Source organism: Strigops habroptila, chromosome 17, assembly GCF_004027225.2.
Source record: "Strigops habroptila isolate Jane chromosome 17, bStrHab1.2.pri, whole genome shotgun sequence".
Classification (NCBI taxonomy): Eukaryota; Metazoa; Chordata; class Aves; order Psittaciformes; family Psittacidae; genus Strigops; species Strigops habroptila.
The window spans coordinates 5280108-5297396 of record NC_044293.2 but is presented as its reverse complement, the minus strand read 5'-3'; the positions used below and the strand labels follow the sequence as shown (position 1 = coordinate 5297396).

At 43.6% G+C, this 17289-nt stretch overlaps 1 protein-coding gene across 8 annotated transcripts in view; it reads left to right on the top strand.

Annotated features, from left to right (window-relative positions):
• The window catches only part of APLP2 (amyloid beta precursor like protein 2), a 46567-nt gene that overhangs the window by 9232 nt on the left and 20046 nt on the right, over positions 1-17289 (top strand). For all 8 annotated transcript variants that reach the window (XM_030505543.1, XM_030505542.1, XM_030505541.1 and 5 more), the window contains exons 2-3: positions 12582-12755; positions 13938-14067. In XM_030505543.1, coding sequence (XP_030361403.1) covers positions 12582-12755; positions 13938-14067 — 304 coding nt within the window. The remainder of the gene's footprint in view (positions 1-12581; positions 12756-13937; positions 14068-17289) is intronic.

The following is a 17289-nucleotide window of genomic DNA, read 5'->3' as shown; positions in this document are numbered from 1 at the left end:
CTAACGTAGCAGGGCTGTTAGGATGGCAGGAAATCTTCCCAGTTTGCTTCCATGTAAATTCCACAATACAGACAAAAGGCATTTTGAAGTTGAGGCTGAAATTTCTGTATTTGGAGGGATTTGTTGTGCTCAATTCCATGGAGCAAGATTTCCAGCTTCACATGGGAATTGGTGTGATGAGGAGAAGACTTTTCACAGTATAATCATACGGGAGGCTTTCCACAGGGCATCTACAGGATGTTAATTCCCTTTCATTGCAGGGCACTGACCAGAATGCATCATTGTCATCCTGTTGTAATAGATGCTGCTATATTTCAGGAGCATTCCTGTTCTGAACTGGCCACTGTCAGACTTCTTAGTCCTGTGTATGCAAACAGCTAAACTGGTTGCTCCAGAGAAGGATACTGTCAAAGTACCCACAAAACTGCAAGCTTCCTCTATTATGGAGAAGTGCTTTCTAAGACTCTAAATGGCCTTTTTCCTCAGGAAGAAGTGAAGATGACTTTCCTTCACTGCTGTCCTCGGTTTCAATTTGGCTTTTTGGGGTTCCTGTTGCTATATTGCAATATTTTTGCCCAAAGTTAGCTTTTCTCATACTGTTCTGTTCTTTTATTTAACAGCCTGTGATGATTAAACCTGCCTGTAAGCTGCTTCTCTAATAGGGGCTGGTAGATTTTTACTGTTTATTGCAGCTACCTTTAAATACTCTAGATCAAGTAAAGCAGAGATTTTGGTTTTGTAATAATTTGCCTTGGAATATCTCTTCAAATACATCTCCAAGCAGCTCCTGTTGAACAGTATGTATCTACATCACATTGAGGATGACGTTCCTCAGTGATGAAGAGGATTAAAATAGTCATTAAGCTGCAAAATACACCACATGTCATGTAAAGCACAGAATAAAGATAACAGCCTGCACATGCCCCAGTGGTCCAATCTGTTGGAATGCATCAGGATGTGAACAACATCAACTTGAGCCAAGTTTGAGATGTTCATACTGCAGAGAGTTGAAGCTGGAATTTAGTTTGCATATGAAACGCTGTCTGCAGACACACTTTCTTGCCTGCATTTTCTCCCCTGTCTATGAGTGGATAATTGGGCCCCTCTGCAATGCCTTGGCTCCTGAGTGAAACTTCAAATCATCTGCTTAGGAGTCTTTGTTAGTGAGAAATAACTTCAGGAATAGCAGAACAGAGCAGAACACTGTTCTTGTTACTCCCACCTCTCTGGGCTAATACTCACATCCCTTTTATTGAGAGGTATGAAGATATAGGCAGCCTCTAGTGGAATAGCTAGTCCTTTTGTCTTTGCTGTCCAGGCTTTAGAATTGCCATGCCAGCATTGACACACACGAATTCATTTTGTGCCCATTTCCTAACCCCTTTTCCTCTGCAATCTGATAGAAGAATTCTCAGAGTCCTCTAGATGCTCCTGGCTTCATAGCACAAATTCACCTGGTACTGGTATCACTGTTGTCCAGGCTAGCTGGGCATTGTGCAGGGGCAGGTAGCCTCCAAGAGAATTCAGATTTAGCCTGTTAAGGAGCTCACTTAGGCTCTAAATGGTTATTTTTCTTCTAAGATGTCCAAAACAAGGATATGAAACTGAGATACATTTCTAACTGTCTCATGCTATTGCATCATCAAGCTCTGATTTCAACATGGCCTTTTCGGTCCTGATGTGTTGTGTGAAACATCTGTATGTATTCCATAGGGCTTATCCACAGCACTGATTTGCCACATTCTGGTGAGGTTACTATTTCATGTTTGCAGCCAAGATGCCTCCACAACCATGTTTTGAGTTAAAAAAACACCTTAATGGGCCATGTCTGAAGTCAACCAGTGAATATAAAACCACGGCTCCCCAGGGTTAGAACTTTATTTCATCCTCTGCCTTTGAGAAAGCTCTAATGAAACTACTCAGCCTATGGCTAGGAAAATGGTGAGTGGCCTTTTGCATCAATACACAGATCAATCTACGCTCCAACCACTGTCCTAGGGATGCGATTTACGTGTGAAGTCAGCGTTTCCATTGCTGTCCCTATCTGCTTGGAGGGTCAAGGAAAGTAAAACTTGTTTGTGATGGCTGTTTATGTCTTTCTTACTCAAGTATGTATCACGCTGGACAAGAGCGTCTGAGCAAGCAGAAGAGCTTCTCTAAGTACCAGTAATTACTGTCTGCCCTCTTCTTCTGTCTAATAGCCTTCTCCAAACAGGAAAACAAAGAATTGGTGGGAATCCTTGTGTTCAAAATAACACATCATGAAGTATTTCTTTACTGGAGACTACTAAGTCCTTAGCAAAAAAACCCCAGTTTTGCTGCTGTGATGGACAGCCTGCACAAAGGGTTTAAAATAAAAGAGATGAAATAGTAATACCTTTCAGAGACCTTGAAGAGGACTTGAGGTGATGGAAGTTCTCAGTGCGTGCTGCCTGTTTAAGGCACAATGAAGTTGTCTAAAACTGTTCTGCCTGCTCTTTTCCAAAGAACAATTCCCCTCCCTGCTGCAGGACAGGCAGTTTTTGCTTCCACGTGTGTAATAAAGCTTTCAGCTCAGGATGGTTTGGTGATTCAAAGCCCTCAGTGAAGTGTCACATTTACTAAACTCCTCAGAGAACTGACCATCGTGGGTATGCAGCTGCAGTATAGAACTTCCATCAACTGTAGTTAGCTAAGTAGACAGAAAAGAAGAAAGCAGTGTTTTCTCCATCCCTACCTTGGTAATTCCCAGAAAATGCTAAAGGAAACCTCAGGAAAACAGGTATCAGTGTACACAGAGTTCCTGCTTCCTCTTGAAACCCAGAAGAAATTGCTCACAAGTTGGAATCTCATTTTGTCCAAGATAAAATTCAGCTCTCCCATTTTGTTGTATTTCCATGCAATGCTGCAAGTCTGATAGAGCCAGAAGAGGTATAAAACTCAAGGTGTGTTTGTACAGCATAAACCAGTTAAATGTTAAACAGGGTGAAATATTTGGGGTTCTAGGCTGGCTTCTCTTAAACGGGGTTTACTTTCTGTAAAGGGGATCTCAACCTACCCAGCTCTATATGTGCTATAAATTACCCTTTAATTTTCTAATAGCGTTAAGCAGTTCTTCTAAGTAGAGACGTGTTGCTTCTCTTAAAGGAACTGTTTAATACAGCCATTAGAGTTTCTGTGTGCTAGCCTGGCTATGATATGATGCTGTGACTATTAAACCCCGGCTGATAAATTAATGCTTCAGAAAGAAAATGCTACTAAATTAGTCAGGATTGCTTTTAAAGAGTAAAAAATGGAAATCCATTAAGCCATTACTGAGCTCCTTTACTTTCTGTGACCCTGCTGCTACCAGAACTTTAGGGGGACTTCAGAAAGCTCTTTGTTATTTGACTTCTGGTGTGTCAGACTGCTCAATCTAGGTGCTGGCGATCCAGGGAATAGATAGAAGTCTACCCTTTATCCTCTGCTTTTGGAAGAAGGAGGTAAGTTGAGAGACTTGAGCCCAAATTCTGCTCAGGATGCTTCTGAGGGCTGTTCACTGATGGGGGACAAGCTTAGAACTAAAGTAAAGCTTTTGCCATCTGGCTTTGGGAAGGACAAAGCCTTGCTCCGAGCCATCTTCCTGCACTTCAGCCTCTTTGCTACTTAAAAAAGGTAGTGCTTGTCAGCCTTTAACCTGCTCTTGTGTGCTTGCTCCTTCTCTCCAGGTTGCCAGCATTAGTGGCAGGAAACTGGCAGCCTTTCATTGGTTTTACTGCTGTTTACTGGGATCAAAAATAGCTGCAGTCGGGGGAATGAAAAACCATTTTTTGGTGAGAATCTGAGGTGGTTTTGCTAAGTTAAATCTCTTGCATTTATTTTGTAGCCAGGACTGAAAACTTAAACTTTTGGGGGTGATGTTTATGTCAAAGTTTTCTGTTTAGGGTAAAAGAACATCCTTTGCTGTAGCTGAATAAACTTACAGTAGGAATCTCAGAACAGCAAATACAATAACTGCAGTGACCTGTGCTTTTGCCAGAAGTTTCAAAGTTGTAAGTATAAATGTACCCTCAGTCTGGATGCTGAAAACAGCGAAGCTGATCCATGATTTTTTGGTAACTAACTTGCTTATTTTGGTCTGGATGAGAATTTACTCAGGGAGCAGCCCTTGGATAAAATAGTTCAGTCGTGGGTTTCTTGCATTCAGAAGATGATCATTAGCGTGGTTTGGAAAGCCAAGACTTAAAAACCTCATGGATTCCTCTTCCCCATTTGAAGTTTGATCTGCACTCTTTGGACAGCAGATTACCATTAATTTGGGTTTGGGATGGGTTTTTTTCCCAGAAGATGGTGAATTTTGGACTGGAAAGCGATCAGCGTGACCTGCAGGGCTCAGTTAGAGCAATGCATGGTGAATTATTCCTGTGTGCTGTAGGGAAGTTTGTGTGTTACCCAACTGCAGGACTTTAAGATACTAAATGAGTGTTTTTCCGTGTTCCAAACCAACTGCAGTCTGCACATAAATAGCCAATCTGTGATCCTGAGCAACAGCTATAAAGGGAATATAGCTGAATTGAGCTCAGGAATGGTTGAAACCAAACCCAAACTGCATTGCAAACTGCATTCCCACTTGTTATCTTTCCTTTATCTTGCATTTTTTCCCCCAGGCATTTTCCCTTGCCACTCCAAATTCTTGATGCTCTGTTAAGATACACCCTTTAGTTTCCTGCTTGCTTTTTGGATACTTGTGTGTTAGAAAAAAACACAACCTTAAGTCATCAAAATGGTTCGATGCGTGGTCAGGCTGTGTAACCACAGGTTCCTACGTTGCAGGCTTTCTTGTGATGCTCCCAGTGAGATAAAACCGATATTCATGCTGCTTTGAGGGCGGGGTTTTGGTTTGGTTTTGGTTTGTTCCCCCCCTGGAATGCTAAATCACTTGGATTCAGTAGTAATAACTTACTCTCCTGGTCTCCTTTCTGCCAGCTTTTTCCACTAGGAAAGCTAGTGGGCGAGTTGTGTGTGTGAGTTGGAATGAGTTTTAGTCCAGAAGTTATTTTTGCTTCGAGCAAATTGTTTTGAAGTGATGGAAGATGTTGGAAATGTACTTTCTTGTGTATTATGGAATCTCTGTATCCCGGTAACCACAGTGATTCTATTCCCTAAGCCTTATGTAGCTGAAGAACACTGAGATGGAAAGGCGTTGTATTAAATCATGGGGAGAAGTTACAAAACAGGGTTATATCTCAGTGCTCCTCCATATGTGTGCTGTTCTCAGTGAAGCCTTTATGCTGTGAACAGTGATAGTTCATATTAACAGCTCAATAATGAAGCTAAAATCCAAAAGGAGAGCCAAATGCTTTTCCTAAGTGGAGTGAAACACTGTCGAGGTGTTTTGGATCTCCCAATTGCCCAGGAAGGCAAAATCACCCCATGGCCATTTTCTTCGGCCAGTTTTGAGTGTATGTGGAAACTTGCAGTGAAGTTTTCACTTGCTGGCTGGCAAACAAGACATCTTGAGGCTCTGTGGTTCAGATGCCCGAGTAATTCCTGGGGGAAAGCAGTAATTAGTCTTGCTGTGCACAACAGAATGATGGCACAGATTGGAGCGATGAGGAGTTGAGGCTGAGCCTGCTGACGGGTGACCTTAGGCAAGTCACTTGACTTTGTGCCTTAGTTTAGCCCAGGAATAAATAGGTCCAGCTCCATGTGCTGTGATACAACTTAGAATCTCTCCATAAACAGGGGCGTTTAAATGGCTCCGGTGCTGTTTTTTGCTGGAGAGGGAAAGGAAGTGGCCCTAAGTGCAGCCGTCCAGTGCTTTGCATGGAAATAGTTCCTGAAATCCTTGTGAGGAGTGGAAGGCAGCTCGGCTGATGGAATGTATTTGGACCTACCTGTGCACAGTGAAAGGATTATTAATGGCATAATAGCACTGAACTTCTCTTGCCCTTATATTTTTAGGGTGACTTTCATGGTAAACTGTTCCAGTCCCAGCCATTACACACAAGTTTTGCGTGCTTTAGGCCTATAAGTTAATCTCTTTTTAAAGGACACTGTTCTGGGTACAGTAACATTTGTTCAGGGAACGTTCCAAGTGAGTTGTTGTGAACTTAGTCTCTCTGGGGGTAGGAAAGAGGATGCCAAAGGCAACTGCATTACACAAACAACTTCAGGAAGCCAAGACTACGCTGAACTGTGGCTTTGCTGAGACTAGCTATGCACCAGTACTGCCTGCAGTGCTGCTTTCCCTATCTGAGCATGGCAGTTCCCCAGTGCAGATGTCTGACAGGCACATTATCTGCCCAATGACTCATGTAGGCTTCGTTTATGGAGCATGATAAGCTAGAGGAGGAGGAGAAAATAACCTGCTGCCTCATTAATAGAAGCTTCAAGGGCAGAACGGCTGCCTGGGAGTCACAGGTACTTGGAAATTTCCCCTTATCTCTGCAGGAAGGCAGAGGAAGCCTCAGGCTTCAGCAGCATTTTGGTCTGTGTAAAGCTCTGGATGAAGATCCGTTGGTGATTGTCACTGAACTTCAAGGCTGCATGTTAGACATCAAATACAAACTGCGCCCGAGCTAACGCTGCAGCTCCCGCACTGGTTTCCAGTTTGCTGCTGGTGCAGAATCCTCCTCCCCAAGAGTCAATAAAGGACGAGCAGATGAGAACTCCTCCCCTTCCAGCAAGTTAAAGCAAGCCAAAGACTGCGATTTCTGCCATTGAAATTCAAAGGCAAACACAGGCTGGTATTATCAGCTCACACCAGATCTGCCTGCAGACAATAATTCTTCCTGCCTTGGCCCCCTGCCCATGTGCATTATTGTAATTATCAGCAATTGAAAAAAACCTAAAGCAATAAAGCTGGGATGAGCTGCTGGGCTGTAGATTTACTGCCTGCTGTGTCAGGCATTCATTAGCCTGCCTGGGTTCCAGCCACCTATCTGCTGAATAAAAGCAGGAAGAGGAGCGAAGGAAAACAAAGCGTGAAACACAGTTTGAGGCAGAAATTGAAAGCTCTGCTCATGTTTACAAGTTAGTTAGAAATCCCAAACCAGGGGAATTTTAAGTGATCTGTTCAGTTCTTGTGCGTAAAGTCCCTCTGCCAACTTCCTTCGCTCTTTAATTGAAGTTTTGGGAACTTAGCTTGCCGTAGAGCATTAATTCACAGGTGAGATTCATGGCAACAGGCAGGAGGTGTAAGGACCATGTGGCATGTTGAGACCCAGGAAGGCTCAGCTCTACAATTGCAACCCAGTTGTTCTCCTTCCAAAAGCTTCAGCTTAATGCTCCACATCAGATGGCAGAGGTAGAATTTGTGACTGCATCATCTGCCCGCAACATTGCTTTTTCCTTTCCTTTTGCCAAGGGCTGGCCTCTCCTCATGGAAGGAGAAATGCCCGTGAACATCAGCTGTGATCACAGACTGGTTTGGGCTGGAAGGGACCTTAAAGCTCCTCCAGCTCCAACCCCCTGCCACGGGCAGGGACACCTTCCACTAGAGCAGGTTGCTCCAAGCCCCTGTGTCCAACCTGGCCTTGAACACTGCCAGGGATGGGGCAGCCACAGCTTCTCTGGGCATCCTGTTCCCTGTCCCAAGTCCTCTGAGCAGTTTCCAGCCCAGGAAAGGGTGAAAAGGGAAAATATTCATGCATTTAAAAGCTTCAGCCATCAAGGATTGTGGTCCCAGGAAGGCTGATAAGGTAACAAGGCCCATTTTAGTATCAAAGGAACTGTTAGAATTCCTCAGTGATCTTGAAAGAGTTCAGTTTATAACCTCCATATCTGTGGCTATTACACTGACAGAGGAGGAGCTGCAGCGTTGTGCTGCAGATACAGGAGGAAATGTGTTAAGAAAATAATCTTCTTTCTTCTTATTTCCCTTTTTTCTTTAATGAAGCAAAGGTGGGAGGTGCAATTCATCAGGGTAGGGACTGCTCTGAACAGCGTGTTCTCAAGTCCCTCAGGTTGTGCTTCACGTGTGTTCTGATGTTAATAACCAGGATTGCTTTCAAGGGGCTTTGCTTAATTAAAAACAAACAGCACAAGCAATCTTCCCGAGTAGTGCCTAGCATTCCTTGTCAGCAGCAAATAGCTGTGGAATTCTTGTAATTCTTCAAGCAGGGAATCTGATGGGACCTGCAGGCTGTGCCGCAAAAGGCTGTGTGTTTTCTTCTCTGGCCACCAAGTCAATGCCATTCACAATCAGAGCTGCTTTTCAGCACCTTACAAATTCTACAGGCTGGAGTTTCAGTTGGAAACCAACTTAATCTTCTGTGGGTTTATCCAGCCAGGGCTGCTGGTGTTTTGCTGCAGAGGAAACCTGATGGGAAGCACAGTGTGAGTTTTCCTTGCAGGCTCTCGATACTTCTCAGGCTATGATTTTCCATAATGTATGTTTGGTGATTGTCTTGGGAAGCAATATGTGAACAGCTCTTTAGCATGAATGGGAGGGGAATCTTAAGATCTCCTACTAAGCTCCCATCCACTCTGGTTTTGCTGGAATGAAGACTGATACTCTGGCTAATCTAATTAGGTAGGCGAGGGGTCTGTAATGTTTGACCTCACTGAAAATTCAGGATGTAGTTAAATAATGCTGCTTTGTGGGTACCTTTCTGTTATTAAGGTACTCAAGAACTAATTTCTGTCAAATACAGTGATGAACTTCTATTCCCAAAAGCAAAACTCTTAATCCTGAAGTCCCCAGCAGCACGTGGCAGGCTTTCCTGACCAGCATTGGGTAGGGAGCTGTGCTAAATAAGGTTTGTTGTGTTGAGCTTTAACAGATCCTGGAAATAAAAGGCAAGGAATATGTGTGAGGTTTTCATGTTTGTATCTTTCCAAACCAGAACTGCAATGTATTGTGCGTGTTTCAGGGGTAGATGTACCCGTTTATCACAGGTGGAAGAGGCTAGTAATGAATAAAATACTTCAGCAGACACTTGTATCAGAGAAGAAGATGTAGAGGTTTGAATTCCAGTGTTTCAGGACCGTAAATCAGGCACTGCGTGACACGGTGAGGAATTTAACTGACTTTAACTGGCCAGAGATTTATGTGTTTATGGAATCAAATACTTTTTGGTCTTGGAAAGCAAACTTGGATTAAAGAATTACACCAAAGGGCAGAGTGGAATTTATCATGAAACATCTTGTGAATACAAGTGCCAGTGAGGAAAGTGATGGTTTATGTAAATCTTTTTCCCAGATAACATTCATCTTGCTCTCACGTTATGGATGTGTATTAATAGGATAATAGCTCCTCAAATAACGTTCGCCGAGGAGGTATACAACTGGATGAACTCTCTTCCATTATGTGTGTGTTGCCCCACCTAAGCTGTCAGCCTGCTTATTTGAGAGATTGAATAGTTGCTCCCCAGCACTGAAGGAGGTGGCTGCTTCCATTTATGGCTGGGAAATTCCCAAAGAAAAATGTGCTGTCAGTTTATTCATCCCTCTGCAATGTGAGTTCTCTGCAGTACTGGAGAGCTTAACGAAGGACATGGCTTTATCCCAAGCTTCGTGCTGGTTTATGTGTTCCTCTGCTCTCCTTTTGCAAAGTGATGCTCGAATTCCAGGGATCCCATCCCTGGCAGTGTTCAAGGCCAGGCTGGATGGGGCTCGGAGCAACCTGCTCTAGTGGAAGGTGTCCCTGCCCGTGGCAGGGGATTGGAACTGGATGAGCTTTTAAGATCCCTTCAACGCAAACCAGTCTATGAATGTAGACTGAAGACCCTCAGGCATCATCAGCCTGAGCAATCTGCTTTTATTTCTGATGCACCAAAGGCAATTGTGTGTAGCAACTAAAATTGCTTTGTCCCAAAAAGCACTGGTAGGTGACTTTCTTCACTACTTAAATAGCAGTGTTAAAGATGTGACTTCCACTGGTACAGATGAAGTTTGTTGTGCTCTATTCTCTCACGACAGGTAGAATGAGATAAAAATGCTGCATTTTTAACTGCTGGGGTTGGAGTAGATTGTCAGCGGTGAAAAGTTGAAGAAGCCTCTTACTCAAAACCCTTATCTTGCAGGTCATGGGGTTAAAGATTCAGCTTGTGTCTGTCAAAGTTCATTAAGTTACTCAACAGCACTATTCAAGACAAGATTTCTTCTATTTGATTAAAAGTGATGAAATCAAGTCATTAGTGTCTCGTTTGTTCAGCTGTGAATTGGGGCTTAGCATGCTCTGGTAGTTGGGGCAACAGCACTGCACTGATAGGTAAAGTATGTGAGCAATCCACTGAGGAGGAGGAGGAGTAGTGATACCTTTGCCACAGTGTGAGGTGTCAGGCTGGAGAGACAGCAAAAACAAACACTGGATGTGCCTAGGGGTGGTCATGATGTCAGGAGGCTGGTATGTGTTTGAACAGGAGATGTGCTCATGCAAGAGCTGCTGTGAATGGATTACTTAGGGATGTTTCTGCCTCTTCTGCTTATAGTTACCTCATTTTGCTGCATACTCATGAAGTTTGCTTTGGATAAAACAGATTTCCAGCATCAGTGGCGCTAAGGATCTCCAAACCATTCCAAACACGTACCCTTTATTCTCTTCTAATGCACTGTATTCTTGCAAGGGTTAACACTTTGTGCACACTTGATCTTGCATTTCCTTTTGTTCTTTTCAGAGTTCAGATTGAATCGTGGATGCAGTTTCATTGTTGTCATAAAACAAAGTTGTGCTGGCGATTGTTTCCTTTAACATATCAAGTCTTGTGCTCTCTGGAACATGGTTTTGGTACCAAAGTGGTGTTGGTTTGGAGAGAGATAAAAAGGCCCTCTTACAAAGTGTGTATGTGTGTTTTTATAGAGTGATGAAGGAGCATTCTGCATTTGCCTTTTTCTTATAGAATGCTGCAGCAGAGAGGAGGCAGCATAAGAGCATGGGTTTGCTGTCTGCCATCAGTCAACACTTGTTAGAAGTGAATGTCTATTAAATGGTTTGATTTCTTAAAGGAACAAAGTTATTGCACCCTGTTACCATCAGTGTATTCATCCCAAGCCCTCCTGTACTTGAAGTACAAACTGTCTTATTTTTGTTAGGACAGAGCACAACCAATTCCTACACTAAACTTGTATGTATAAGTGAACTTGGAAGCATTTTGTTGCTGGGACATCGATACCAGTCTCTTATATATAGTTCAGTATTTTATTACTTTGTGATCTGTGCTAAAACTTGCTCTCATGTTGGGTGAAAGGGTTAGAGTAAGTAGAAGCTGCTTGTATAAGACTCCATCTTCAATGATGTGCAGTTGAATAAGTCCTTAAAACTCAAGGGGTGATTTTTCTGTAGTTAAGACATGAATTTAGGCTTTTGTGTCTCATCCCAAGCATGTGTTCAGCACTAAACAGTCCTTGGCTCCTTGTTGAATGTCTTATCTCCAGGCAGTGATTTTGTGTGTAAACAGGGAAGGGGAGAAAGGTGCTTTTTATAATGGAGTTAATTTTTTCCTACAGTCCATGAACTAGGAGCTGCATGCAGGGCTTATCCCATTGGAGTCTCCTCTTTCTTTATTTGCTTCAAGCATGCATGTATTGACACAAGTCGATGGGGATCTGCTGGCAGTAGGAATGAATGGTGCCTACAGTAATGTGTGTGGTTTTGAGGGCATGAAAAGTTAAATATGAAGGCCAGGAAAAAAGAAGCTATAGGGCAGTGGTCCCTGAAGCCTCCGTTTCTAATCTGCCTTTTCTGAAGTAGCTGAAGTGGATTTCATTCCCCTAAACACCTTAAAGAGCTTTCAGTTTAGGAGTTTGGTTTTCTTTGCCTCGTACCTCTTCTTTTACAACAGCTAGTAGTTCTGTAGGGAGAGCGTGTTCAGCTCCCAGCATTCACTCAGTCTTTTCAGCAAAAGCCCAAGCCTGCAATTTAACTTAATCCCCTTTTTCTCCTTTTGGTCAGGCAGCAAGATTGCCAAAAGGGAACCTGACCTTGTTTTCATTGATCAGTCTGCAGTTTGACCCACATGTGGGGCTGGGCTGGCGGGGTTTTGTCTGCTGGGGCAGGGTGGGAAGTGCACAGAATACACACAGAATCCAGGCAGGACAAATACCCATAGGAGTGCACTGACCGAGAGACAACAGGCTTTGAGGACTTGGGTACAACAGCTTCTGATTCAGCAAAGTCATCTTTACTTGTATGTTTGAGCAAGGAGCTTCGGTGTTTCCATCCCAATTTTTTGCAGATTTTGGGAGAAACACATGGCTTTGAACTCTGAGCAGGATTCGTGCAGCTATTCTATCAGTAGTAGCAGTACTGTGTGTAACCTCACAGAGGTGTTTCTGCCAAAAGTTACTAATATTAGTTATTTATCTTCAAATATTGGTTTAAGTTTTTCAGTCATCTCTGTGGGCACAACCTTGAAGTGTGAATTCCTCTTGGTTTTGGTAAGCTGTTGAAGTAATAAAAGCAGAGTTTGGAAAAACAAGCAACTTGCTGTTGAAAACATGGTGTGGGCTCAGCAGCTTTAGGGAATATCATTACAAAATGGTTGGGAAGACTCCACCGATGTTCTGGATTAAGGAGGAGCTCTCTTAAGGAGATGCCAGAGGCCTTCTGGTTCTTTGGGTTGTTCTGTTTTCCATCAGATCATGCAATCAACGTGTTCTGTCTTTCTTTGTGTTCACAGGCACTCGCAGCCAATGCTGGGGCAGGCTTTGCGGTGGCAGAGCCTCAAATTGCCATGTTCTGTGGGAAGCTCAATATGCACGTGAACATCCAGACTGGGAAATGGGAACCTGACCCTTCCGGGACCAAGAGCTGCTTTGGAAGAAAGGAAGAGATTCTGCAGTACTGCCAGGAGGTGAGTTTTCCTGTGTGACCCTGCATCTTCACTGCAGCGAAGGAATTGGATTCCAATTTAGCCGGTCAGTAGCAAATTAACCCTGCAGGAGATGAGCTTGCTTTTGACTAGCTCGATTCCATGAACTGTCTCGCTCAGGAAGAGCAGGGAGGACACTGCAGTGGCACTGAGGAGCTGCCTCTGGTTTAGATCAGCTTACGCTGCCACAGAAGGTCCTTGGTCTGTAAGTCAGAGGGTTTTTGGAGGGGTATCTCCAAATCTTAACCTGGTTCACCAGCATCTCTCCACATTGTGCAAAGTGGAACCTGACACTATCCTCATCAAAATGTGGTTGTGTTGTTCTCAGCTACATGTTCACATCAGCCAGAATATTAGAAAAATACTTTCATCCAAGTGTGGACAGTATTTACAGGCTTTTTATGCTTTATTGTAAAAGATGTCATCTCCTTTCAGTGTGCTCCAGATACGCTGTAGTGTACTGGCTTTGATAAGTGACTTTAATTGCTCCTCTGAGGTGACCGGCAAGGAAAAATACTCTTAAGTAATGTATCTTTTAAATAGGAAGGTGATAGAATGCACCATGTCTGGACTAGATAACTTTTAAAACTGTTCTACAAGGCTGATGTAATTGGGGCTACATTTGGTTCACGTAGTAAAAGCCTAAATATAAGTCAGTGTCTGGACTTGAGAACTCGAGGAGGATGTAGGGATCATATTAATACATCATAAATGGAGCAGGCATAAGGAAACCTGAGAAGGTAGGTGTATATTAGCCTGACAAGTGACAAGAGAGACTGAAGATGTTACTAAACCCTATGTGTTGGTGATTGCCCCCTTCCATAGAGTATCGTGCTGCACCAGCCAGAACGGAATGGAGGAATCTCCTCCAAACCCAAATCCTCCTCCTCCACTACCATGCAAAGCCAAACACCTCAGCTTAGTGCCAGCAAAGGCTCTTGCTCCTGACCTGGCTTCCTCCTGCTGCAGAGAAGTGATGACACATTCCATTTCTCAAGCCCTGTGTGACAAACAGCTTTTTTATGTCTTCAGCTGTTGTGAGCTTGATCCAGCAGAGAACGTGTGTCCATGTGCGGATTTGGACTTGGTTTTGTGTGGAGAATCAGCCTCGCTGCTTTAGTTAGGAGACACTTAGCACATTCTCTGTCCTTTCTTGTTAAACAGATGTATCCAGACCTTCAGATTACGAACGTGGTAGAAGCCAACCAACCTGTCAGCATCGACAGCTGGTGCAAGAGGGGGAAGAAACAGTGCAAGGACCACACTCACATTGTCGTGCCCTACAAGTGCCTGGGTGAGTGTGGGCTGTGATGTGTTTGTGTGTTCATATAGAGCAAAAAGTCTTCTGGCTTCTAACAGAGGGAACAACTGAGCTTTGCAAGGAGCTTCTCTCCTACCAGGTTGCCATTTCCACATCCAACTTCCTCTTAAACGTTTTGATTTCCATAAGATGGAACTCTGCCTGTCTCAAACAGATCGACAGCTTGATAGCAGCTGTGGTGGGATAATGGTGCCTGGCGTGCAAAAGAAATCCCCATTCTCTCTGCAACTGCCATAAAAACCTGAAGGCTATTGTATTTGAGTATTACAAAGACATTGGGATTTAACACTCTGATCCTATTTTTGTGGAGCTTTAATATTTTGTTGCCTTGGAGACTCAAATGCTCAGTGTGTTCAGGCTTCCTGCTTTGGTCTTGGCAAGAGATCTCTATTCTATTTCCATGACTATATTTAAACTTTGCTGTTTCAAAGAGGCCCTGCTTCTTGCAGCTGTATCCCATGTCCCCACTTTGGACTGTGAACGAATATCAGAGGAAACTGTGATGGATTTCTTGGTGCTTTCCAGAATCTCTCCACCCACTGGAATGAAGACACACATTTAGCTTGTTTACCTTGCAGCTTTTGACCTGTAGGTTGTGCGTGACACTGTGCTGCACTGCATATGTTCTTAGCACTAAGCTTAGTCTCAGCTGACTGAATCTCTTTGGAGTTATCCACTGAAAAATAGTTGTTTTAATAGAAGTCTTGTGCTATCTTGGGGAGCCTGAGTGCTGGGAGCATTCAGTGGGAACCAGTTTTCCTAATTTGTGTCCTGATTTCAGGTTAGGATGTGGTTTGACGTAGGAGAACACAAGCAAATCTGCAGAACTTTATGGGTACTTTGTCCTGTATGTGTGTGTGTATGTATGTATATACACCTTCCACTAGACAATCATAAAACATGTCATAAAAACGGAATCTGTTGTGGAAGCAACCTGGGAGAAAGGCTCTTGTCTTTATAGATGTGGAAATTCAGGTTTGAGACGCAACCAAACCCAGCTGATTATACGGAGAATTCCTAATGGAAATCAGGATGAAAGCAAGATCTCTGGATTTATGAGGAGTCATCTTGTTGAGAAGTAATCCTTCCCCAAGCCTATTCTCCAGCTGAAAAATAAGCCGATTTTAGTGACGCTGCCCTAAAATGTGATAAGCATTAAACTATCTGTTCAAGTTTGTAATTAGTGTCTTTCCCAGTATTCCTAGCTTGTACTGCTCAGCCTGCAAGGCAGCTTTGGTTTGCAGAGCTGAGTGACAGCTCAGTAGCCCACATGTACATAAAATACATTCTCTTGTTTTCAGCAGTCCACAAATGGATGATGTGTTTCTCTGGGGTGTGTATGACTTTTTGAGTGTAGCCAAGGGGGTTTTGTTCCCATTCCTGCTTGTGTCTTCCTCCCTACATGAAGGCACAGACTATCTTGAGGTAGGATTTTGCTGCTTGCTGTTTAACCTTCTTCTGCCTCCCCCCAGCAGTGAAAGCTCTTTTGTATTTCAAAGGTAGAGAGGGGAGAAGAGAAGCCATTAGCACTGCCACTGAACTGTAAAATGAAGGTAACAATAGGATGATGGGAGCAGGGCTCAGCCTGGTGAGGTGTGAAAAGACAAACTAGGCTGCTAGGTGGCACGGAAACATAAGAGGTGACATGGAAGCACTTCTTATGCCTGCTCTGAGCTGAAAAAGGAGAGGATTTTGCTTTTTTGACAGTGGCCATCAGTGGGGAAGGTGCCATTAACATTTAGCATGTAAGGGTTGTCCAATTCCTAGGTGAATTGAGAGGATCTTCCATGTGTCGTATGCGGTGGTGTGAGGATTCAGCCTTGTTCAAAAGAGCTGTTTGTTCACGATTACTGTGTCTGAGCATTTTGAGCCTTCTGCCTTCAGCCCCCAGAGCCTCAGTCTCTTGATTTTAAAGCTTGGTCAGTGTTCGCTTTCTAATGAGAAGCATTTAAACCTCTCCTGAGAGGGAAGGAGGAAGGATTGTAGATTTAAGGTTCTAGGTGGCCTGTTCTGAGATAAGGAAATGGGGAAAATGCCATTTCTCTGTTGTGCTTACTAGTTTAAAATGTAACTAATGAAAAAGGGATGATGAGTGTTAGTTGATTTCATTATCTTGCAATTGTCCTCCCATAATCTGCCCCTAAACTCTGCTTAACTTTTGTGTAGGGTGTAGGAGCAGTGTCCCTGAACCTTTGGTATCAGTACTAAGTGGCTGCCAAAAACTGGTCATGCAAAATCTTAACATTTATTTTGAAAAGGTAGTGTTGGCAAATAATTCTGCTCCCTGCAGACTCTGTGAGAGAAGGCCTTTTGACTTAGAAGTGTTCCCAAATGGTGTAGATGAGGCCTTTAGTGACATGGTTTAGTGGTGGACATGACAGTCCTGGGGTAATGGTTGGACTTGATGATCTTAAAGGTCTTTTCCAACCTGGTTTTTTCTATGATTCTAAACTGAGTTGTGGTGGAAATTTAGGCTAAATAGCTGCTCAGTCCAAGTAATACAGAGTCTGGAGAGCAGACTGATGCTCTCCCTTCTTCCTCAAAAGCAACGGTCTGGTTGTAACAGCGCCAACACCTCATCACACTGGTGAGGTGGTGGTTATCTGAAGGATGGCATGCAGTGTACTTGCTGACTCTGCTTGTACCCTGGGGTTTGGGCTGTGTAGTTTTGCTTTTTCCAGCCTGCTGTGTTTTGGTTAGGGCAGGACTGTCCGAGTCAGGAAATGTGCTGCAGTTGATCCTGAATTAAACCATCTGGAAACAAAACAAGACTTGCTCGGATGCCCTGATACTGAAAACATAGATAACACTCATGGCATATAAAAATGTCCAGGCTGTTACAGCACCCAACAGCATGAAGTAGCTTTGCTATGATGATTAGAAAGTGGCCATTAAGTGGTTTGCAAACTTCCATATGCAGATGCAGTGTTTTCAAAGCTCTGTGTGGAGACTCTTCAGTCAATCCTGTCTGATCCATGAACAACTATTTCTTAACTTGCACTATAAACTTTTGCCTTCAGTTCAGCCTTAGGGTTCAGGTAATGTTTCAGCAATCAGCCCCTACTCCTGCTTTTAGAATCCCAGACTGGTTTGGGTTGGAAGGGACCTTAAAGCTCATCCAGTTCCAACCCCCTGACACAGGCAGGGACACCTTCCACTAGAGCAGGTTGCTCCGACTTGGAAACTGAGGCTCTG